The sequence below is a fragment of the Muscardinus avellanarius genome (assembly GCF_963383645.1).
Source record: "Muscardinus avellanarius genome assembly, chromosome: 18".
NCBI lineage: Eukaryota > Metazoa > Chordata > Mammalia > Rodentia > Gliridae > Muscardinus > Muscardinus avellanarius.
In genome coordinates, this window is record NC_137804.1 from 48,472,502 (window position 1) to 48,495,711 (window position 23,210).

General features: G+C 52.8%; 1 protein-coding gene across 1 annotated transcript in view; it reads right to left on the bottom strand.

The window, feature by feature from the left end:
* PRICKLE2 (prickle planar cell polarity protein 2) overlaps positions 1-23,210 on the bottom strand; it is a gene marked incomplete at both ends in the record, with an annotated part of 347,802 nt that overhangs the window by 20,704 nt on the left and 303,888 nt on the right. Inside the window, one exon of the mRNA XM_080715805.1 lies at positions 16,884-17,762. Within this exon, the coding sequence (XP_080571931.1) occupies positions 16,884-17,762 (879 nt within the window). The remainder of the gene's footprint in view (positions 1-16,883; positions 17,763-23,210) is intronic.

Sequence of the window (23,210 nt, forward strand, 5' to 3'; positions counted from 1 at the left end):
ATTAGGGTGTTCGAAAGTATATATGCTGCATATGTAAAATACATAAAGGGTACATGAACTCTCAATTGTGGTTTTCAACCTACGTTAGAGCATCGGTGGCAAGCTCGTTGGAATATTCAAAGAATTAAAAATGGAGGACTTAGTGGGTTAAAATTGTTCCTCATTCCTGAGTTTACCGGCACCCCTTTAAGTCATGTGGCCCTGGGGGTGCCTGGCTGGCCTCCCCGGGTCCCGATGCCGGCCCAGACAGGCTGTCCCCCCCTTTCCCTTTGCTTAATTTTTTTTTTTTTGGTCGTATTGGGGGTGGAACCCAGGGGCTTTTCTACTCCAGGCCTATTTTATACTTTATTTGAAAACAGGGTCTCACTAAGTTGCTGAGAGCCTCACTAAGTAGCTGAGGCTGGCTTTGAACCCGCGCGATCCTCCTGTCTCAGCCTCCCAAGTGCGGGGATTACAAGCGTGCGATGCCACGCCCGGCTTTTTGCTTAAGTTTTTAATTGGCATTTGTGAAAGGCCATGTTTTGTCCATTTACTTGCTAATGTGCTTAGTAGGGTAGTGGAGTTGGAAAGCGGGGCACTGTGCTACAAAACTCCAGCGAGATCCCAGATCCACCCCGTATAAGCCACACCCCCATCATGGAAGCTCTGAGAACCTTCCAGAACCCTCTAGAACCTTCCAGAACCTTCCAGATGATGTGAGGGCCATAGGTGTCTATTCCCCTGCCCAGCAGAACAGGTGAATGACTGTCGCCTAACTTGGCAGGACAGGCCTCCGAGGGGGAGGGAGCTGGCATAGTCAGTTTTGAAAACGAGGGACAGGGAGAGAAGTGTGTGTGTGTGTGTGTGTGTGTGTGTGTGTGTGTATGAAGCTGCCAGAAAGGGAGGCCTGAAAATACTTAGGAGGTCCCTACACCATCAGGAAATATTGGGGCGGGGGGAGTTGTCTGTTGGCAGAAATAAAAAAGAAGAAACTTAAAGTCAAGTTACATCTAAAGTGGCGTCTTTCTTTTGTCTATACTTGTCTCCTGGTCTCAGTGGGTGTGGGCCTTGCTGGTCTGCACGTGGCCCCCAGAAATTCCTGACCCCGTGGCCACGGCTCTTGGAGGGCGTCATCTCACCAGCACCCCTGGGGGGCTTGTTCCAATGCAGGTTCCTGGGCCTTGACCCGGGCCCACTAAATCAAGACTTAAGGGAAAATTTCGCTCTATGAATCTCCATTTTCTTTCCTTTTTTCCTTTTTCTTTTTGGCACTGGGGATGGAACTCAGGGGCATTCTACCTCTGAGCTACACCCCCAGCCCTATTTTTTACTTTTTATTTTGAAATAGGGTCTCAGTGAGTTGCAGAGGGCCTCACTAAGTAGCTGAGGCTGGCCGCGGACCTCGCGATCCTCCAGTCTCAGCCTCCCAAGTGCTGGGATGACAAGCGTGCGCCACCACGCCCGGCTTTATGAATCTCCATTTTCAACAAGGTCTTCAGTTGATTTTGGTGTGTTTGAAGATGCCAATACTGCCGTGAAGCCAGGCAGGTGTGAAGGCCTCAGCGGGTCCCAGCACTGGCTCCCCTCTCCGTGGGCCACCTTGGAATTCAGAATCTCAAAAGCTGCTCCTCACTGGTGCCAAGCAAGGTGTGAGGGTTCTGGGACCCGCCAGGCCTCGGGCCGCCGGCAGACGCAGGGCTTCCAGGACGACGCGCCACCCCTCCCGCCAGATCTTGGCTGAGGAAGACTGATGACTTAATTCCCCGGCTCCTGTCACTAAGTGTGGTCTCTGCCAAGAGAGAGGCAGGGCTGCCCTTAGCCAGGGTGGACTGCCCTGGAAACCATTCAGATAGCTGGAACCCGAGCGCCCACAGGACACCCGAGGCCTGGGAGACGACAGACCGGGCCTGACCTGGCTCCATCCGGCTCCTGGGCCGACAGAGCTGTTCTGGGCTTTGCGCATGCTTAAAATCCCTGACTTTCAGCCGGGCGTGGTGGCGCACGCTTGTCATCCTAGCATCTGGGAGGCTGAGACAGGATCGCGGTTCGAGGACAGCCTCAGCTACTTAGTGAAGCTCTCAATAACTTAGTGAGACCCTGTTTCCAAATATAAAATAGGTCTGGGAGTATAGCCTAGAGGTGGAAGGCCCCTGGGTCCTATCTCCAGGACCACAATAAATAAATAAATTAATAAATAAAAAACATAATTATAATTAATATTTTCACAATACCACCCTTTTTCCCCAGCGTTGCTCAGCTGTTCGGGGTTATGCAGTATCCGTGCCACTGATATTATGATATTCAAGGCTGGGCAGTTCTCTGCTGTGGGGCTGGCCTGCTTAGCATATTTAAGGTGTTTACAAGATTAAGGTGTTGAACAGATTTTTCTGCCTCTACCCCTGGACTCCAGGAACATCCTCCCTTCTCAAGGCCACCAACATTGTCTCCGGACATGGTTATGTGTATCTCCGGGAGAGGTTCGGGCGTGAAGATCCAGCAATTGAGAGCCACAGGGTGATTATTAGAATCCAGGACTTCAGCGCGGGGGCGCGGGGTTCGAGCCCCTGCAGGTGGACGGTCCTGCCGCCTCCGAGGCCCGGTTTCCTCATCTGTGGGACGGAGACTATGACACACGCGTCACAGCACCGTGGCAAAGATTAACCAGGGAAATTATCCACCAGCAGTTCACACGTGTCCCACTTAAAAGGCACCCAGCTGTTAGCTCTGCTGTGACGGTAGGTCTTTGTCACCCGGGGTATGTTTGAAGGACCTGAAGCTCCGCACAGAACCCAAGTGTCAGTCACCAGCAGCTCGGGAGGGATGGAAGTGTGAGGAGCGGGTGCCTCACGCTGAGTCTGCTTACAAGAGGGTGCGCCTTATTTATTTATTGTTTTTGAAAAGGCTTGAGAGGCACTCAGCTGAATCGTTCTCTCTCTTATTTGATGCTGGGGCTTGAACCTAGGGGCATTCTACCTATGAGCTATATTCCCAGCCCTATCATATATATATATTTTTATTTTATAAAGATAGGGTTTTGCTAAGTTGCTGAGGCTGGCCTCGAACCTGCAATCCTCCCATCTCAGTCTCCCAAGCACTGGGCTTACCAGCGCACATCACCACACCAGGCTGAATCATTACTTTTTTTTGTGTGTGTGGTACTGGGATGGAACCCAGGGGCATTATTCTACCTCCAAGCTACACCCCCAGTTGAAACAGGGTCTCACTGAGTTGCAAAGGTCCTCACTAAGTAGCTGAGGCTGTCAGGGAACCACGATGCTCCTATCTCAGCTTCCCAAATGCTGGGATGACAAGTGTGTGCCATTATGCCCAGCTGCAAGATGATTTTTTTTTTTTTTTTTGGTGGTACTGGGGTTCCTGAAAACCCTTCTACCTCTGGGCTACACACCCAGACCTATTTTACATTTTTTAAATTTGGAAACAGGGTCTCTTAAGCCAGCGAGGCTGGCTCTGAACCAGCGCGATCCTCCTGTCTCTGCCTCCCAAGCGCGGGGATTACAGCCGTGCGCCACCACGCCAGGCCTCTGCAAGGTGATTTTTAGAGATGGCTACAGCAGGCAGTCAACCTGGCTCAGGATGTCTCTAGGAAGAAATCTTCCTAGCAGAGAAAGGCTGGCGCTTTCTGTCATCCCCTTTTATCAGCCACGATAAGGGGCTAATGTCACCAAGAGCGCCCTCCAAGAGCTTGTGGTTCAAGGAGGGCTGTTCAAAGCCTTGGTGCCGAGTGCAGGCGGGTGACACCTCCGCGCTGCCCGCCGCTCACCCGTCCATCCTCTCGCCGCCTTGATGAGCCCTTCTCTCACCTCTAGAATGAGGATTACCGCTCTAACTGGGGCGGGCGCTCACCCCACTTTACCGACCTCTTCATCTCCGCCCTTGGCTATTACAGCGTCAGAGTCTGTGTATCTATCTCTGCTGAGAAAACGAACAGATATTTTTAAGTGCGATCAGGCACTGTAGTGCCTTCTGGTTGAACCCAATAAAAGAGCTTTTAGACGGAAGGAAATCCAGGCTCAGAGCGTTTCCCTGACACACGCACGGTCTGTAAGAGAGCAGAGAGAGCGGCGTGGGGTCTGTGTGACTCTCAAGATGTCTCGGCAACGCAACGTCACGCTGCGCCCTCTGCGGTGTCGAGGTGCTCTGGGTGGAGTGTGCTACAGCCCAGTTACTGGAGAATATGTGGTACGTTCATGGATGGGCTCTCCCGCTACGACGTGTGCTAATTCGGAGACAGGGGCAGGCAGGCAGAGACACCCCAGGGCACTAGAGGCACAGCTGGTCATAAATTATCTCCGAAGGTAGAAAAACAGACGGGTGATGAAGAATTTGGATTTACCTCAATCTACAGGTTCTCAATGCTGTCTGCCTGGAGGACGGTTGGGGACTCGAATGTGGACCCCTGCTCGGGTTGGGTGCCAGATATTTATTTATTTATTTATTTATTTTGGTGGTACTGGGGTTCCTGGAAGCCCTTCTACCTCCGGGTGACACTCCCAGACCTATTTTATATTTTTTATTTATTTGGAAACAGGGTCTCTTAAGCCAGCGAGGCTGGCTCCGAACCTGCGCCATCCTCCCGTCTCCGCCTCCCAAGCGCGGGGATGACAAGTGTGCGTCTGGCAGACTTTTAAACTCCCCAATGATTCCAACGGGGCTGGCATCCAAAGTTGAGAACCAGTGCCGGAGCCTCTTAGCATCTATCTTACATCTTTCCAACCGGTGCCCAATCAAATGGGCTCTTAGAAAGCATGATGAAGTGCCGGGCGTGGTGGCGCACGCTTGTCATCCCCGCGCTTGGGAGGCGGAGACAGGAGGATCGCGCAGGTTCGAAGCCAGCCGCGCTGGCTTTAAGAGACCCTGTTTCCAAATAAAAATATAAAATAGGTCTGGGAGTGAATGGCGACAGCCTGGCCGCCCCTCCCCGCAGAGGGGCCGAGCTTGACACAGAGGCACAGGCTGGGGCTCTTCTGACCTGATAAGGACTCACTGGAAAGCCTTCGGGGCTGGGGTCTGCTGTGCTCCGGGCCCTGGCCCGGCCTGTTTCTCCTCCACAGACTCAGAGAACAAATTCATTCCTCTAAGCAGTGGCAAATGGGAGGAAGTTAATTGACGCTGGGGGTGGGAGGGGGCTTGGTGCAGGGAAGCGGGGAGCTGGGTGAGCTGACAGCCTCTCTCTCACGCGGGAGCCTGGGCTCCATTAGCGTTAATAGGTGCTGCACGCCATAATTAGGCCTTGGGTTCTGGTAGCCTTGGACAAGATGAAAAGTCAGATTTCAGGGAGGGAGGGCTCATTTTCAGGGCATAAGCATTCCAGGAAATCCGAGCCACAGAGGTGTGTGTGTGTGTGTGTGTGTGTGTGTGTGTGTGTGTGTGTGTGTGTGTGTTGGGCATCACATATTTGTTAAAGATAGTGGCGGGAGGCTGGCTCTCGGGATCCTAATAAGGGTCATGATAACTTCCACGGCAGGCCTGCCCTGCACCTGGCAGCGCAAGGGTGAACTGCTCCCACATCGCCTCGCATGGCCCAGCAGCCCCGCGTGGCGGACGCCACACTTGCTCAGGAGGCTGAGGGACTGGGAGAGAGGAGCCCCCTTTCCCCTGGGGCCTGAGGTCACACAGCCAGAGAGGTAAGGGGGGCAACCAGGTTCAATCTGGAGATGTGCTGCCGCTGGGGCCAGACCAGGAAGAAAAAAAAAAAAAAAAGAGCCCCTTCCTCTGCGGGGGTGGGGGGCTTCTTAAATGCCCCCTCAAAAGGCCGGACATGGTGGTGCACATTTATAATCCTAGTTTCAAAAATAAAAAGACTAAAAAATAGGGCTGGGGGCATGGCTCGGAGGTACAATGGCCTGGGTTCCATCCCTGGTACTGCAAAAAAAAAAAAAAAAAAAAAAAAAAAAAAGAAAGAAAGAAAGAAAGAAAGAAAGAAAAAGAAAAAGAAAAAAAAAATGCCCTTCACCACATAGGGGGCCCTCTCTGCTGTGGTCCAGAATGACTTCAATGGGGATTGATGGTTTCCAGGGGAATTTTGTGTCTAAATCAGCCTTTCTGACTTGACAGTGCTGATGGGGCCGTCTGATTCTCAGCTGGGGAGACAGGCAACTCTTAGGAACATTTAGTGTGTTTGGCGGCTCTCCTTCCTCCCTGACCTCTACCTATGAGAAGCCAGGTGTGCCCTGTTGTAGTGTGGGCATAAAGGTCTCCAGAAAAGCTTGGAATCACATCATTTGGGAGGCTGAAACAGGAGGATCATGGTTCGCAGACAGCCTCAGCTACTTGGTGAGGCCCTCTGCAACTTAGTGAGACCTTGTTTTAAAATAAGGAATAAAAACTAAGGCTGGGGGTGGGGCTTGGGTGTAGAATGTCCCTGGATTCCATCTTCAGTACCAAAAAAAAAAAAAAAAAAAAAAAAAAAAAGGAAAAGGGAAAAAAAGAAATGTTCTGAGAATCAAGGCTCTAACCTTGATTCAGTGGGTTAATCCAGGTTTGGCCATTTGGATGGATTTTCTGGGTGGTAACTGTCGGCAGGTAGGGTGTGGATGGCAGAGGCAGGTCGCTGGGGGTGTGGCCTTGGGGACTGTCTCTGTCCCTGGTTCCTCCCCTCATTTCTGGCTGTCTGGAGCAGAAGCAGCTTTTCTCTGCCACACCCGGCCGCCATGAAGTTTCCGCTTTGGAGCTAGCTAACTCTGAGTCAAAAAAATTGTTCTGAGTTATTCTCATTAGGTATTCTGAGCACAGCCTCGAAAAAGCTAACACATACCCTGCACCCATGGTTTTAATACACAGCTGTGACGTCTCCAAACTTGCCCAAGGTCCCCTGGGTAGCAAAATCATCGCCCTTAGCCACTGACTCCCACTGACCTAGACCTCCCCACCTCCGCTCGGTAGCACCCGTGAGAGCGTGCAGGTGCAGAGCCAGCCAGGTGAAGGGATGTCCCCTCATCTCTCTATCTGGGCCTCAGAATCCAAATATAAAGAAAGAAAGAAAATGGGTAAGCTACAACAGTCGTCTCCCACTTCCCGCTGTGAGCCCAACCTGCTCACCCGGAAAAGGCACAATTACAGTCTGACCTGGTCTTCTCTGCCTTTTGAATCTGGCACGTCTGATTTAAAAGACAGCCATGGGGAAGTCGGCTCCTGCCAGGACAAGAAACCCTGGCCAGGTTCAGCCTGCTCCCTGCTAGAAAGTACAGGATCATTGCCAGGGCCGCTGTCACCAAAAACCGCTGTCGGAGTCGGACACAAATCCCCACAGGTGCCTCTGGATTGATAACAGCCTCGGGGAGCTCAGATGAGGCTGGAGCAGTGACCCTAGGAATCAAAAATCCCTCAGACTTGGCGCGGCTGAGAGGCAGGATGTGTTCAGAGAACAAACCTGCACAGAATGCAGGCTCTGCTCCACCAGGCAAGTAGCAAAACGCACAAGGTTTCGCCTCTCCTCGTTCTACACGGGAAAAATAACTTAAACGAGAGAAGATGGGGGCTCGATGTTCTGCAAACCAGAACGGCAGAATGCTTGGGTGGCAGACAGTTGAGAAAGGCTATTTTCTGAAACAGCAAGATAGGCTTTTTTTTTTTTCTTTTCTTTTTTCTGGAACACAGAAAATGGAGGAAATATGCTGGCTTTAGCCGACGGAATGGGACATTCGGCATGCAGGTTTTAAGCTGTTAGTTGTATGGACAATGCTAGGCTTTTGCTTAGAGTCTGTGGTGGCGTAGAACCCACAGACGTGAGAGCTCATCTGGATTTGGGGAGGCCGCCTCCACGTAATGGGTCAAGGGCTGGCTTGGAGGTAGGGAGGGGGCACAGATGGCAGTACAGCGCTGGGAGGAGCTGGGCGTAGTACTGGGAATGGAAATCAGGGGCTTTCTACCTCTGGGCTACACTCCCAGACCTAATTTTTATATTTCGTTTGGAAACAGGGTCTCACTAAATTGCTGAGAGCCTCACTAAGCAGCTGAGACTGGCTTCGAACCTGTGCAATCCCTGTCTCAGCCTTCCAAGTACTGGGATTACAAGCATGCACCACCATGCCCAGATCCTATTTTATTTTTATTTTTTTCTGCAGTACTAAGGATAGAACCCAGGGGGGCATTCTATCTCCGAGCTATATCCCCAGCCTTTTTTTTTTTTCTCTCCTTTATTTTGAAACAGGGTCTCACTGAGTTGCAGAGGGCCTCACTAAGTAGCTGAGGCTGTTCGCGGACCTTGATCCTCCTGTCTCAGCCTCCCGAATGCTATGAATACAAGCATGCGCCACCACACCCGGCTTATTTCTTATTTGGAAAAAGGGTCTCGCTAAGTTGCTGAGACTATCCTCAAATCTGCCATCCTCCTGCCTCAGCCTCCCAAGTACTGGAATTATAGGGGTGTACCACCATGCCGGGCATCTTCTATATTTTAATTGTTCACATATTAAAAACAAAATCATGTATCCCAGTACATGTATCACAGGTTAGTGCCTGGCAACTTAGCGAGACACTGTCTCTAAATAAAAATAAATAAAATAAAAAAGTTGCAAGGAGTGGGAGGGTGTGGCTCAGTGGTAGAGAGCCCTTGGGTTTAACCACCTGTGCCACAAAAACAAAACAAAATGAAAAAAACAAAGAAAAAATCAAACTAAATCATGAAAACCCAAGTTTCAGGGCCAAGACACCCCTGGTCCTATTTTTTATTCTATTTATTTATTTATTTATTTATTTATTTATTTATTTTGGTACTGGGGTTCCTGGAAGCCCCTCTACCTCCAGGCTACACTCCCAGACCTATTTTTACATTTTTATTTGGAAACAGGGTCTCCTAAGCCAGTGCACGTGGCTGGCTTCGAACATGCGCGATCCTCCTGTCTCCGCCTCCCAAGCGCGGGGATGACAAGCGTGCGCCACCACGCCTGGCCTATTCTTTTTATTTTTTAAAACAGGGTCTCGCCAGGAGGATTGTGCAGGTTCAAAGCCAGCCTCGCTGGCTTAAGAGACCTGTTTCCAAATAAAATATAAAATAGTCTGGGAGTATAGCCCAGAGGTAGAAGGGTTCCATCCCCAGTACTACCACCACCAAAAAAAAAATATATATATATATATATTGTGTGTGTGTACCACCATGCTTGGCATCTTCTATATTTTAATTGTTCACATATTAAAATTGTTCACATATTAAAAAGCCACCACGCCCGGCTTTCAATTCCCTTTCTAAGGTATCCAGACCCACGAGCTCCGAGGGACAGGTGCAGACCTTCGTGACAGACTCACTCCACACACTCCTTCGCCCCAGCCTGAAGCGCGCCGGCACCCCGGCCCCACCTCCGCCTCCTATGATCCTATTTTCTAGGGTTGCTTTTTCAGTAATAAAATGAATAAACTCAGCAACCTTTCCTCCACTGTCAGCTGCCACGGTTACTTACTCTGGACAGAGATGACTGCCCACGCCCGAGGAGGTTATAAATATATCTTTCAAACCCCAGCCGGGCGTGGTGGCGCACGCTTGTAATCCCAGCATTTGGGAAGAGGAGACGGGGGGATCTGGGTTTGCAGCCAGCCTCAGCTACTTAGTGAGGCCCTCTGCAACTTAGTGAGACCCTGCTTCAAAATAAAGAATAAAAAAATATAGGGCTGGCTGTGTAGCTCGGAGGCAGAATGCCCCTGGGTTCCATCCCCAGTACTGCGAATAAAACAAAACAAAACAAAACACAAAAAACAACAACAAGAAAAAAAACAAGCCCATATAAAAAAAAAAAAAACAAGGCACTGGAAAATTTCCTGTGGACCCAGAAGATGGTCAGGTGGGGGCTTGTGGTGGAGACCACCAGGGGGCGCTCTGGGGGGCTCTGTGCTATCGCCCCTGCTGCTCTCCTCCTACATTGGTTCTAGAAGGTTCTTTGCCCCCCTTCCCCACACCAGGAAGCCCACCCTGCTAGAGAAACAGGAGGGTGTGTTCGCCCTAGACGCCCACTCGGTTGGTTCTCATCTGGCCCCTGTTCTGTGGCCAGGGATGGCGTTCACGACCCTAAAGTGTCAACCAGGGGGCCCAGTTTTCTTGAGGACCATGGAGTGGGGGGAGACACTCCGTGGGACGGTCAAAGGTGCTTCTTAGCCTTGTCCGGACCTAACTTCTGAGAGAGAGGGTCAGGCTCCATCCGCCACCCGCCTCCGAGACATCCCTCCCCAGTGGTCTGCGACTCCAACGTTAAAATCACTCAATGGTTGGACCCAGAGAACCACAGCTTGGTCTCCACAGAACGAAAACTATGATACATCGTGGGTATTTGGTGCCAAATGGAGGGATGGGATGTGAGGTGGGTGGGGTCCCTGCATCGCAAAGTAGGCTTTTGCCTTCTGTAGAACCTACCACCCCGCTTCCTTTAAAAACGTGACCTTGATTTTCATTTTTACTTGTGGTACTAGGGATGGAACCCAGGGGCATTCTACCTTCAAGCTATACTCCCCAGCCTTATTTTATTTATTTATTTATTCATTCATTCATTTATTCACTTATTCATTTATTTATTTTGCAGTACTGGGGATGGAACCCAGGGGCATTCTACCTTCAAGCTATACTCCCCAGCCCTATTTTTTTTTTTTTAATTTTGAAACAGGGTCTCACTGAGTTGCAGAGGGCCTCACTAAGTAGCCGAGGCTGTCGGCGAACCGCGATCCTCCAGTCTGAGCCTCCCAAGTACTGGGATTGCAAGCGTGCGCCACCACGCCCGGCTCATCCTTGATTTTCTTTTCGGGAATCCTGTATTCATCCTTAGCCCTAGGGTCTGGATGGACCAACCTCACCGTCTAGTTCCGGGGCCGGGCATATAGGTCCCCCTTGGCTATGGCGGTCAGTTTAAAAACTGTTAGGTGGCCCAAATCAGGCCAGCGAGACTCAAGTTTAGACTCTGGGAGACATCACAAAGGAAGGGCATTTCTATTTCCCCTTGTCTTGGTGCCAATGGATATCAGCCCGGAGCTGCTGGCAGCCACCTCCGCCAATCCTGGGACGAAGCCGGTGGAGGAGGGCCAGGACGTCAAGGAAATAGCCGAGAACTTGGCAGTTGACTAAAAACCTCTTGGTTGTTTACACCCACAGAAAATGGGTGCTGACCTTTGCAAACAACAGAGTTCTGCGGTACCGGTGCAGGGGGGCGATCTCAAAGTGTTTCTGAGCACCGCCCTGGCCGGCCCTGGACCGATGTGGGAGCCAAGGTGAGTTCCAGGTTTTCAATCTGTAATTCCAGAGAAGGGAATGAGCAGAGACCCAGGCTGCACAGTTCACGAGCAGGTCTGAGGGGCAGCCACTTAAGTAGTGGGTGTCAACTGGAGACAGGACCTTACTCAACTTCTTATTGTTATTTTTTTTTTTTTTTTGAGGTGATACCGAGGATTAAACCTGTGGGCATTCTTTCTCCGAGCTACACCCCAGCCATTTGTTAATTAATTAATTAATTAATTAATTGTGATGCTGGAGATTGATCCCAGGGGCATTCGTCCTCCAGTGACAACCCAACCATTTTTTATTTGTTTATTTATTTATTTACTTATTTATTGTGATGCTGGGGATTGAACCCAAGGAAATTCTTCCTCTGATGTATACTCTGAGCCCTTATTATTATTTTATTAAATAATACTATTTTATTATTTTTTATTATTTTTTAAAAATTTGAAACAAGGTCTCACTAAATTGCTGACAGTTTCACTAAATTGCCGAGGCTGGCTTCAAGCCAACCTGCAATCCTGTCTAAGTCTCCCAAGTACTGGGATTACAGGCATGTGCCACCATGCACGGCTTTATTTATCATTTTGAAACAGGGTCTCGCTAAGTTGCTGAAGCTGGCCTCGAACCTGCCATCCTCATCTCAGCTTCCTAACTACTGGGATGGCAGACATAGACCACCACGCCTGGTTTTACCCAACTCTTGAAATAAGGAAACTGGGTTAGAGGATGGATATCCAAGCTATGTAGAATAGAAGCAATGTTCTGTCCCCTAAATTAAATATGGAACTGTTTTGCATTACGAGGGACTAAACTACACTTCAGACATTCTTGGCAGAGTGGGCTGTCTTGGCCACTGCTTCTGACCCTGGCAGTGGAGTCGGCAAATCCTTCTCTACTTTGCCATTGATGTTGAAATGTTCCCTGCTTCCCTTAGCAATCGGCACATCTCATCCTGGCGCTGCCTGACTAGGGGTGTGGAGGCGGTGCCCGGGTGGGGCGGGCATACACAAGCTTCACAACCTGACACAGATCAGGGTGGCAGGGTCTGCAGACTTCTCCTCCTGCTGTGACCCCTCATGCCTGGGCAGCCTCGCCTGCACCTGACTCAGTGGGAGCTAGCCAGGGTCAGCTGTCACGGAGCGGGAAAACTGTGATCTACTTCTGGTATTTCACAAACCCACCTACCTCTGCCTCTCAGGACCTTCCTCCATGAACATGGTATACCTCTACCGATTTCCTCTCCAATGTCGCTGTTACTACCTTCCTCTACTGGGACTCCCCACTGCTTATGCTGGGGATACTGTAACCCACCTCCTGCCTGGATTGCACAGTTCTGCCTTCTAATGGGCCTCCCTGGATCCATGCTTGTCCCTCTCCAATCCCTCTCTGATCCTATGGCCCCATGGTAGCAGGGCCATCTTTTCTTTTTTTTTTATTTCTTTTTTTAAAATATATTTTTATTGGTTCACTGTAGTCAAACATCACAATGGAATTCAAGATTTGTGAGGATATACAAGCACACATCACCCAATTAGCCTTTATCCAATCCCCATCCCATTCCCTCCCCCTCCCTCGATCCCATGCTTGATTTAGTGATTGACTTTGATATATTTGTTTAAGTACATCATGTGCTTTAAAGAGATTCCATCCTCCCCCCTCCTGTCCCCTCTGATAGGTCACCTTAATTGCTCCTCCATAGGGCCCCTTCTTCAACTAGATTTCCTCCTATTACTCATTTCTTCCTAGATTTTACATATTGGGGGAAGCATCTGATTTTTTATTTTCTGTGATATTTCCCTGTGGATGCCACATTGCAGGCTCCAATCCCACTCTCGAAGTCCCCAGCACTGGCCTTGCCACATGGCAGGCTCTGATCCCAGCCTTGCTGGCCCCAGTACTGGCCTCACCACCTGGCAGGCTCCAAACCCAGCCTCGGAAGCCCCAGGATCAGCACCGGCCTTGCCTTATGGCATTCTCCTATCCTGGCCTCACAGGCCCCGGTACCGGCCTCACCACACCGCAGGCTCCAATCCCATTCCTTGGAAGCCCCAACACCAGTTTGCCTCATAGCAGGCTCCTATCCCGGCCTCGCTGGCCCCGGCATCAGCCTCACTGTATGGCAGGCTCCAATTCTGGCCTCACTGGCCTCAGCACCGGTCTTGCCACATGGCAGGCTCCAATCCTGGCCTCGCTCACCCCGGCATCAGCCTCACTGCACAGCAGGCTCCAATCCTGGCCTCGCTGGCCCTGGCATCAGCCTCACTGCACGGCAGGCTCTGATCCTGGCCTCGCCGGCCCCAGCACCGGCCTTACCGCATGGCAGGCTCCAATTCTGGCCTCGTTGGCCCCAGCATTGGCTTCACCACACAGCAGGCTCTGATCCTGGCTTCGCCGGCCCCAGCACTGGCCTCGCCGCATGGCAGGCTCCTATCCCGGCCTCACTGGCCCTGGCATCAGCCTCACCGCACAGCAGGCTCCGATCCCTGCCTCAGAGGCCCCAGCACCGGCCTTGCCTCATGGCAGTCTCTCCTATTGCAGTCTTGCAGGCCCCAGTACCGGCCTCACCACACAGCAGGCTCCAATCCCATTCCCTGGAGGCCCCAACACTGGTTTTGCCTCATGGCAGGCTCCGATCCCATCCTCGCTGGCCCCGGCACCAGCCTCACCGCACGGCAGGCTCTGATCCCGGCCTCGGAGGCACCAGCACCGGCCTTGCCTTACGGCAGGCTCCAGTCCCAGCTTGGCAGGTCCCGGCACCGGCCTGGCCACAAGGAAAGCTCTGACCCCAGCCTTGCTGGCCCTGGCACTGGCCTCATCTCACAGAAGGCTCTGATCCTGGCCTCACTGGCAGGGCCATCTTTTCAAAATGCAAGCCAGATTGTGCCACCTCCTTCCCTTCTTGGCCTGACAGCTTCAGGGCTTGTCACTGCCTTTGGTGGAAGGCTAAACCCTTAAAACAGCTCTACGTGGATCTGAACCATCTGGATTTCCTTCTCTGTATTACCACCCTGGGTGTTCCACCCAGCCACAGGGCATGTGTACATTCGGTTCCCGCTGCTTGGAGTGACCCTTCCCTTATCCCTCTGTATCACTTTATCTCTGGCCTCCCTGAGGCAACCAGTATTCCCTTTGTATGGCTCCTGGCCCCACTCGACCCAGGTTCAACTTTACATTGCATGGCTGGAAAGTTACTATCAAGTCCCCTAGGCTATGAGGTCAACGGGGCAAGGCCTGGTCTGCTGTGGCTGAGCCCGGCATCCCAAGCACCTTGCAAGGGTAATGGTGCCCATTAGTACTAGTAATGGCTAGTGATACTGGTAATATTAGTAATGGCTAATTGTCAATGAGCACTTACAGGACACTGGACACTGTTATAAACCTTTATAAATATTAACTTCTTGAGTTTGTGCACAAGGTGGGGGTGCTGTTGTCTCTTCATTTCAAAGCGGAGGACCCTGCGGTACAGAATAGCTATGTTGGTCGCCCAGCGTCACACAGCTACTAAACTGCAAAGTCCAGATCCCAGGGTTAAATGCAGATCCCCAGACCCCGCCTGGGTTCTGCTGCAGCGGGGCCTCGGTGGGGGAGAACCGGGAGTCCCTGTTTTAATCCAGGGCCCTGAGGGTTTTCTAAATTCAGGTGATCTAACTCTGAGAAACTCGGAAACTCTGCTCTGGAGGAGGCTGAAATGTGTCTTTATCTGCTGGCCTCTTAACTAATTATAGAACATAAATCTTTTGAGAAAAATGCAGCTGGGTTGGAGAACAGGTAGCCATCAGCTAGCACTAATTTTTTTTTAGGGGGGAGGTACTGGGGATGGAAGCCAGGGGCATTCTACCTCTGAGCTACACCCCCAGCCCTATTTTTTATTCATTATTTTGAAACAGGGTCTCACTGAGTTGCAAAAGGGCCTCACTAAGTAGCTGAGGCTGGCCATGAACCTGGATCCTCCTGTCTCAGCCTCCCAAGTACTAGGATTATAAGCGTACGCCACCACGCCTGGTTTATAATCCATGTTTTTAACTGCTCTAGAAAAACGAGAAAATACAGCCATATGAGCTCTTCTTAGATGAGCGGCCTGGTGTGGCCAGGCACCGGGCTCTGGGGCCCCATACGCAGGGGTGGATCCCCAGGCTCCAGCACGGGTGAGCTCAGAGTGAGTCCCTCAGCCTCTCTGTGTCTGAGTTTCTCTACCTTGGAAATGAGAATTATGATAATATACCCCCCATAGAGTGCTGTGACAAGTTGATTAAGCGAGATGACACTTGTAACGTACCTAGAATAATCACTAGCACGTGGTGAGAGCTATTTAAGTGTTAGTCAAATAAATAAATATCCCCGCGCATACCGAGGGGTGGCTGGGCCCGGCTGGCGCTGTTCCCTGCAGCGGGGGCTGACGCTCAAGTTCATCCCAATCTCTAGCGAATACCTTTGACAATGGAGGGACCCCGAGCTCTACGACACCTTTGACTCTGGGACCCCTGTTACATGGGGAAGATTCGTGGGTCTCTGGTGTCCCGCTCTTAAAGGGACAGGTGTACTTAGCGCATCTTAGCATTTTACTTTCAAAGCCATCGGTGATGTAGGACCAGTCTTTTATTTCCCGTCCACTGGGGACCAACATGTTGCCCAGTTATAAAGCACACACCACAGATGTTTCCCCACGTGCGCTCTGTAGCACCCTGGGCTGGGCCCCCGACCGTGCACCTGGATGTCACCCCGTAGGTGAGCCCACCCTGACCACGTTCCTAATGCTACCGTCTTAGACGGTCTCCAGGAACCAGCTGGGCAGCTTTGTTGGAGAAGCAGGTATACAATCCTCTCTGTCCACCTGTGTCCTGCTCAGCCTGCCTGCTCTCTCTTGGTGTGCCTACGTCTTCCTCTACTCAGTAACATTGGCTGCTGCAGAGATATTGGGGCTCAGATTCTCTGCGGAAGCCATCCGGGCCCCCGAGGGTGGTGCACACCGCCACCCGCACACGGCTGCCTTTTCTCCCAAATGCCAGCAGCTGGCCTGTCCACGCCTATACCCACAACCTCTGCCCAGCCCCACCCCCCAGCCAGATGCGATTCTTCTTCTTTCTTTCTTTCTTTCTTTCTTTCTTTCTTTCTTTCTTTCTTTCTTTCTTTCTTTCTTTCTTTCCTTTCTTTCGCAGTCCTGGGCATGGAACTCAGGGGCATTCTACCTCTGACCTATGCCCCCAGCCTGAATTTTTATTCTTTATTTGGAAATAGGGACTCACTGAGTTACAGAGGGCCTCACTAAATAGTCAAGGCGGTCAGTGAACTGTGACCCTCCTGTCTCAGCCTCCTAAGTGCCGGGATTACAAGTATGCACCACCACGCCTGGCTCAGACTTGATTTTGACTGGCATGGAAAGGGAAGGGACATCCTCCCGAGCCCCTCCAGGAGAGGCCGGAGCGGACCCCAGGAAGCATGGCTGGCTGGACGACTCCTGCAGCCCACCCTGCCTGTCCCCCTCCCTTCCCTTCTCCCGGGACATGCCCTCCACACCCGCGGGCAGGTAGACCCTCGACGCAGAGAACCCCAGCAAAGACAGAAGCCATTTGAGACGCAAGTTACCCTTCCCCAGCAGCCTGGTCTTAGAGCGACTCTAAGGTCCCAGGGACCAGCGCCGGGTGGCCCAGAGATGCCCCCTGACTTTGCGTCTGCGGAGACCGCCACCTACCTGTTGCGTTAGACAGAGCCAGGGACTCCATGGATCCGCGCGGGGTCTGTTCCGTGGGTGTCATGTCTTCTGTGTACTTCAAGGAGTTGATGGGGTGGCGGGTCCGACACTGCTGCGCGGACATGCCCCCAGCCTCCTCCTCCTCCTCCTCCTCCTCGTATTTGGGGACCTGGATGCTGCCGCGGGTTTCACCGAAGCTCTGGCTGGACATGTCGCTGTAACTCTCCTGGGATCTGAGCCTGCCCGGGTAGTAATCCTCCCGGCAGTCCTGAATGAAGCTGCCGCCGTGGCCCTTCATGGCCAGGGACGCGCTTCTCTTGGGGTTACCAAAATGCTTGGGCCACATGTCGGGCTGGGCGCCGGCCGCCTGGCCCCCGGGGCTGTAGGAAGTTCTGATGTTGCACTGGCTGAGAAGCTGCAGGGGGCTCTGGGACTGGTTCTGTTCTAGTTTATTCCCGTAGTGGTACGGCTCGTCCCGGCTCCTCCAGATGGGGTCCCGGTTGAGGCTGGGCGTCTGGCTGGACAGGCTGAGCAAGTCCATCTGCAGCGACAGGGGGTCCACGTCGGCCGACAGCCGGCTGGCGCTCGCCTGCACCTGGCCGTGCTGGTTCAGCAGGGCCTCCTCCGTCTTGCCCTTGTTCTTGCCGATCTTGGCGCTGCGCCGGGACTCCTTGGCTCTGGCGTTTTGGAAGGCGGAATCGGAGGAGTCGGAGCCGTTGGGGTCCTCGCCGGCACTGCAGGCCCGGGAACAGAAAATCTGGCCCTGCTTGGGCAGGAACGGCCGGCCCAGGAGGGATTTCTTGCAGTGGGCACAGCAAAAGCAGGTTTCGGTGGCGTGCCAGTGTTGGCCGTCGTAGGTCATTTGACCTTGGTCGATCCCTGCGGAAGTAAGACACACGGAGAGGCTGAGGAGCTGCTCAGAGCATCGCACCACGCCGCGTGTGGAAAACACATTGTGCATTTTGGCTCAGGAGGCACCGGCGAAGCCATGGCAACGTAAGTGACATCCCATCGATTCCAAGATGCTCTGCTGGTCAGCCCACACCAAGCTCACGTGAGCCCATCGCAGAGATTCTGCGCTGAAATGGCCTCTTTCCGAATTCTCCTGGGGACACATTTTTCCCCTAACGAATAGTAATACAGGGTGAGGATCCCCTAATCCCCTAAACCCAAATTGAAAATGTTCCCAAACCTACAACGTTTTGAGCCTCAACTTGACATCCCCCAAGTGGAAAATTCCACGCAGTGAAATTTGGCTTTCTGCGCAAATTAAAAATATTTTATAGCCAGGCGTAGTGGCGCACGCTTATAATCCCAGAATTTGAGAGGCTGAGACAGGTGGATCCAGGTTCACTGTCAGCCTCAGCTACTCAGTGAGGCCCTTTGAGACTCAGTCAGACCCAGTTTCAAAATAAAGAATAAAAAATAGGGCTGGAGGCGTAGCTTGGAGGTAGATTGCTGGGTTCCTAGCAATGCAAAAAAAAAAAAAAGTTTTATAAATTATCTTTGGGCTATATGTTTAAGATGTGCAGGAAACACAAAGGGCTTGGCCCCCTTCCCCAATCTCTCACTACATATATGCAAGCATTCAAAAGTTTGACAATGTCCAAAATCTGAAATGAGTCTAGTCCCGGGCATTTCAGACGAGGAAACCTCGGTCTGCAATAACCATAATTTGATGAAGGACTGTTTGAAGCCCTTATCTGTAGACTTATTTAATCGTTCCACGGTTTCAGGCAGGTCTGTATTATTAGTCCCATTTTTTCAGATGAGGAAAACAGAGGTAGAAGTTTAAGTAACCTACCCAAGGTTATATCCACAGAGTCAGAAATGAGGCTGACCCCCAAGGTGCGTGTGTTAGGGGGAGAGGCCTTTGGGGTTAATTACATCATGCGTTTTCTGCCTTCACGATAGGGACCCATCAGTGAAGCCCAGAGGGGCTTGTTGCCCCTCCTAACACGTACAGACACAGGGAAGGAGGCACCACCCACCAGCCAGGGGAGCTCTCCAGACCCCGAATCTGCCAGTGCCTGACCTGGACGTCCAGGTCCAGACGGAAGACACATTTCTGTGCTCAGAAGCCGCCCCGACCTTCCTCGAGGCAGCCCGGGTAGACCCAGGCGGCGGAAAAAAACGGGAAAGTGGCGAAGGCATTGCTACCAATCTCCCCAAGTGTACCGGGCAGGCGGGGGCGCCGGGCGGGGGTGTTAAAGAGGTTAAGTACACGAGGGCCGTGTGCCTGGGTGTGTGCACTGTGATGTTCAATGACAACGCACCACAGAAGCCTAAAAATGAAAAGAAAGAAACAGTGGACGGACCTCAACTTTTGGTGGGGGAAGCTCCGCTCTAAGCGAGAAGAACCCCGGGCAGGGCTTGTCAGGACACCGCCCCTCTTTGGTCCTCTTTGGGTGTGGAAATCAATCTCCCCGGGGAGGGGGGCGCCATCCTCTGCTATCGCCCTGGGGTGCAACTAAAGCCACCCCCTGGCCAGCAAAAATCTGAATCTCACAGCTCCCAGAACTGGCTGAGGCTTAGGAGTGGGCGACCATAGAGGAGTTGGCGGGGCCTAGGAGTGGGAAAGGGACCTTCAGAGCAGAGCGGAGGAGGTGGGGCATGTGGTGGGCGGGGCCTATGGGTGGGGCGGAGCCTAGGCGTGGGCAAAGGTGTGGGAGTGGGGTGGGGCCAGAGTGGAAGATGCTATGGGAGTTGGGCGTGGCCTACAAGTGGAGGTGGGGCCTGGGGTTGTGGGCGTGGCCTAGGAGTGGGAGGCCACATGGTAGTGGGTGGGCGGGGCCTAGGGATGTGGGCGGGGCCAAGGAGTGGGAGATGCTGTATCTCTGCGGGCTTCTGCCAGGAAAGTGGGTAAACGGGCAAGATGGCAACAAGGGGCTGCTGGGCCCTGCCTGGGGGGGTCAGCGTCGAGAAAGCAGGCTCAAGGTGCACAGGGACTTCCAAAGACCTCTGCGGAAGGATCCCAGTGTCCCTTCTATCTAAGCCTAGTGGCCTAGGCTCCTGAGCCTGAACTCTCAAGGGACAGCCGATAGGGACTTGTCTAGAGAGGTATCGCCAAGAAACAAAGGGGTGGGGGTGTGCCACAGGAACAACAGGTGCCCGGCTGCTCCTCCGTTCACCTCTGTGTCACTAGGGCCCGGGCACAGTGAGGCAGGAGGCAATTCTTTTCTGGTCGGCTCTTCCCCAAACTAAGAGGGGGCGTCTTCATGCAGGAATCCGGCCTCAGGGATTGAAGGGACTCTGATGGGGACAACCCGAAGCCAGGGGCCCGAGGTGAGCAGGGGCTCCATCTGGTCCCAGGCGCGGAGAGCAAGGGCCAGGGGGCGGGGCTAGCAAGAGGCGGGATGCTGCGGCTCCACCCACTCTGTCTGCACCAGCTGCCATTTCCCAGCTCCACCCCTTCCGGGGCGTGGCCAGGCGCCAAGTCCCCTTCTGCCCAAGTCCAAGTTCTGCAGAGGCAGCTGTGCAATCCCTGCAGGCAGCTGTTTCTCTCGGTACCCAGCTCAGCTCTGTCCCGCAGCACCGCTGGGGGCTTAACCCGCCTCCTAGGGCTTTTAGAGGCAGAGTGCTCTGGCCTGGGCCCGCCACCTGCTCCTGACCGTCTTTTTATTATTACATCTGAAAGCCCGTCTCCCACTTTGCCGGGGGTCTCTGCCTAGGTCCGCCCAAGAAGGGGCCCTGAGGCTCATGGCGTGTTCTCGCCCCCTATCGGCTCCCTCGCTGGCTCGCCAGGGGTCCCAAAGCAAGCAAGCTGGCAGCCCTGGCCGCCAGGGTCCCTGGCTGGGTGCAGGGCAGCGCCATCCCTCCCTGTCGGCCGGGCTGGGCTTCCTAGCTCCTCTGGGCGCTTCTCCACTCAGATATGCTTAGGTGTGATCGGGGAACCTGCTTCCAGGACCAGACCTTGCAGAGGACGAGCTAAGGGCGTGGGGGCCGGCCAACATGGCCCTTGGTGTACATCAAGTATGTCAGATGGTCCTGGGCACGGCTCCCGAACTCGAAACATCTGGAAAAGGGCTCTGTGCTCGCCATCTGAGCGTTGCTGCGTTTTATCCCTGGCCTAAGAAGCCCTTTAGGCGCTGCTCGGAGGGGGTGTGCGTCTGCGGCTGCCACAGCCCGGTCTGTTTATAGGGCTGTTTACACTGCGCGCGCGCGGGCGAGAGCACGGTTGCCCTAGCAACGGCCGGCGGATGCAGGCACTGCTCCCCGAGGCTGGATAAATATGGAATATTTGTACAGTCTGGTCAGAGGCAGAGCGCTGGTGACCGGGGGCTGGGTGGTACGCAGAGAGAGCTGCAGATGGTAGCTTTAAAGAGGGGGGTCAGGAGACAGCGATTCAAAGGCCACAGCAAGTGTGGGGCCCTTTCTTGGTAGGATACTGAGGACTTCCATGGGTTTAAGAGGAAAGGAAGGGGGTGCTCAGTAGAAGCCTTGAGTAGCTGAAGAGAGAGAGAGAGAGAGAGAGAGAGAGAGAGAGAGAGAGAGAGAGAGAGAAAAGAAAGAAGAGACCATCTGAGGCATAGGTGACCCAATGACAAATAGATTTTCTCTCTCTTTTTTATTTTTTAGGGTCTGGGGATGGAACCCAGGGGTATTCTACTGCGGAGCTCGGAGCTACACTCCTAGTCCTATTTTTTAGTCTTTTTATTTTTTAAATTATTTATTTATTTATTTATTTATTTATTTAGTGTCTGGGGATGGAACCCAGGGGCATTTGACCTCTGAGCTACACCCCCTGCCCTAATTTTTATTATTTTTATTTTGAAGCCGGGTCTCACTGAGTTGCAGAGGGCCTCACTCAGTAGCTGAGGCTGTCCACGAACCACGATCCTCTGGTCTCAGCCTCCCGAATGCTGGACTTACAAGGGCGCGCCACCACGCCCGGCTTTTGAAACAGGGTCTCACTGAGTTGCAAAGGGCCACGCTAAGTAGCTGGGGGCTGGCTGCGAACTGCGTTCCTCCTGTCTCAGCCTCTCAAATGCTGGGATTACAAGCGTGCGCCACCATGCCTGGCATTTTATTTTTTCCATGCTTTGCTAGGTGAAAATTCTAAGAGCCAGCTTGCCTGCCTGCCTCCCTGTGTCGGTACAGGGGACTGAACCTAGGGGCATCGTACTTCTGAGCTACGCCCCCAGCCCCCTTCTTAAATTCTGAAACAGAGCCAAGTGTGGCGGCACATGCTTGTAATCTCAGGAATTGAGAGGCTGAAACCAGAGGATCGCAGCTTTGAGGACAGCCTCAGCAAATAGTAAGACTTTCATTAATTAGGCTAGGAAGACCCTGTTTCAAAATAAAATAAAATAACAACTATAATAGGGTTAGGGGTGTTAACTGGGAGGTTGAATGTGCCTGGGTTCCCTCCCAGGTGTCGCACAAAAAGAAAAAAAAAAAAAAAAGGAAAGAAAGAAAAAGCAAACAGGGTCTCACTAAGTTGCTGAGGCTGACCTTGAACCTATGATCATCCTGTCTCAGATTCCAAAGAGGCTTTTAGCCCCCACGGCAGGGGCAGGAGACAGAGAGGTGCTGGGGAGAAGGGGTGTCCCCAGCCGGGGCGAGGTCTCTAACGCCACCCCTCTCACTCACATGAGCGCTGACTCCCCTCCTAGAGTCCGCATCTGCCCAGCCAGGGGGGCGTCCGGGGCGCTGTCCCTGCCGCGGTCTACCCGTCCCCCTATCACAAACTTTTAGCTTCCTATCCTAACCCGTAGCACCAGAGCTGGGCTGTTTTGCTCTTGTGGGCAAGGCAGCTTGCTGGGTATCTATCTGGGGAGGCACCAGGCTGTGGGGCCGGGGGGCTCGAGGGAAGGGGACCTGCCATCGCACAAGTCAGTCCACTCTGGGCCTCGAAGCGCCAGCCAGGGCGGGCCCGGGAAGGGACTGCCCAGACACGGCCGCCCAGCAGGCAGGAGGTGCCCGGCCGCCACGCTGGCCTCCTGCCCGCACAGAGCCCTCCGAGGCAGAGCGGGGCTCATCTGACCCTCAAACCGGGACACAGACCTCTGCCTTTGAGTCGTAATAACATTTCCTCTCTCCCTCTTTTTCTCTCCTCTCCTTCTCTTCTCTTTCTCTTTCTTCTCTCTCTCCTCTCCTCTCCTCTCTTTTATCTCCTCTCTTCTCTCTCTCCTCTCCTCTCTTCTCCTCTCTCCTCTTTCTCTCCTCTCCTCTCCTCTTTTCTCTCTTCTCTCTCTCCTCTCTCCCTCCTCTCCTCTCTCCTCTTTCTCTCCTTTCCTCTCTTCTCTCTTCTCTCTCTCCCTCCTCTCTTCTCTCTCTCCCTCCCCTCTCCTCTCTCCTCTCCTCTCTTCTCTCTCTCCTCTCTCC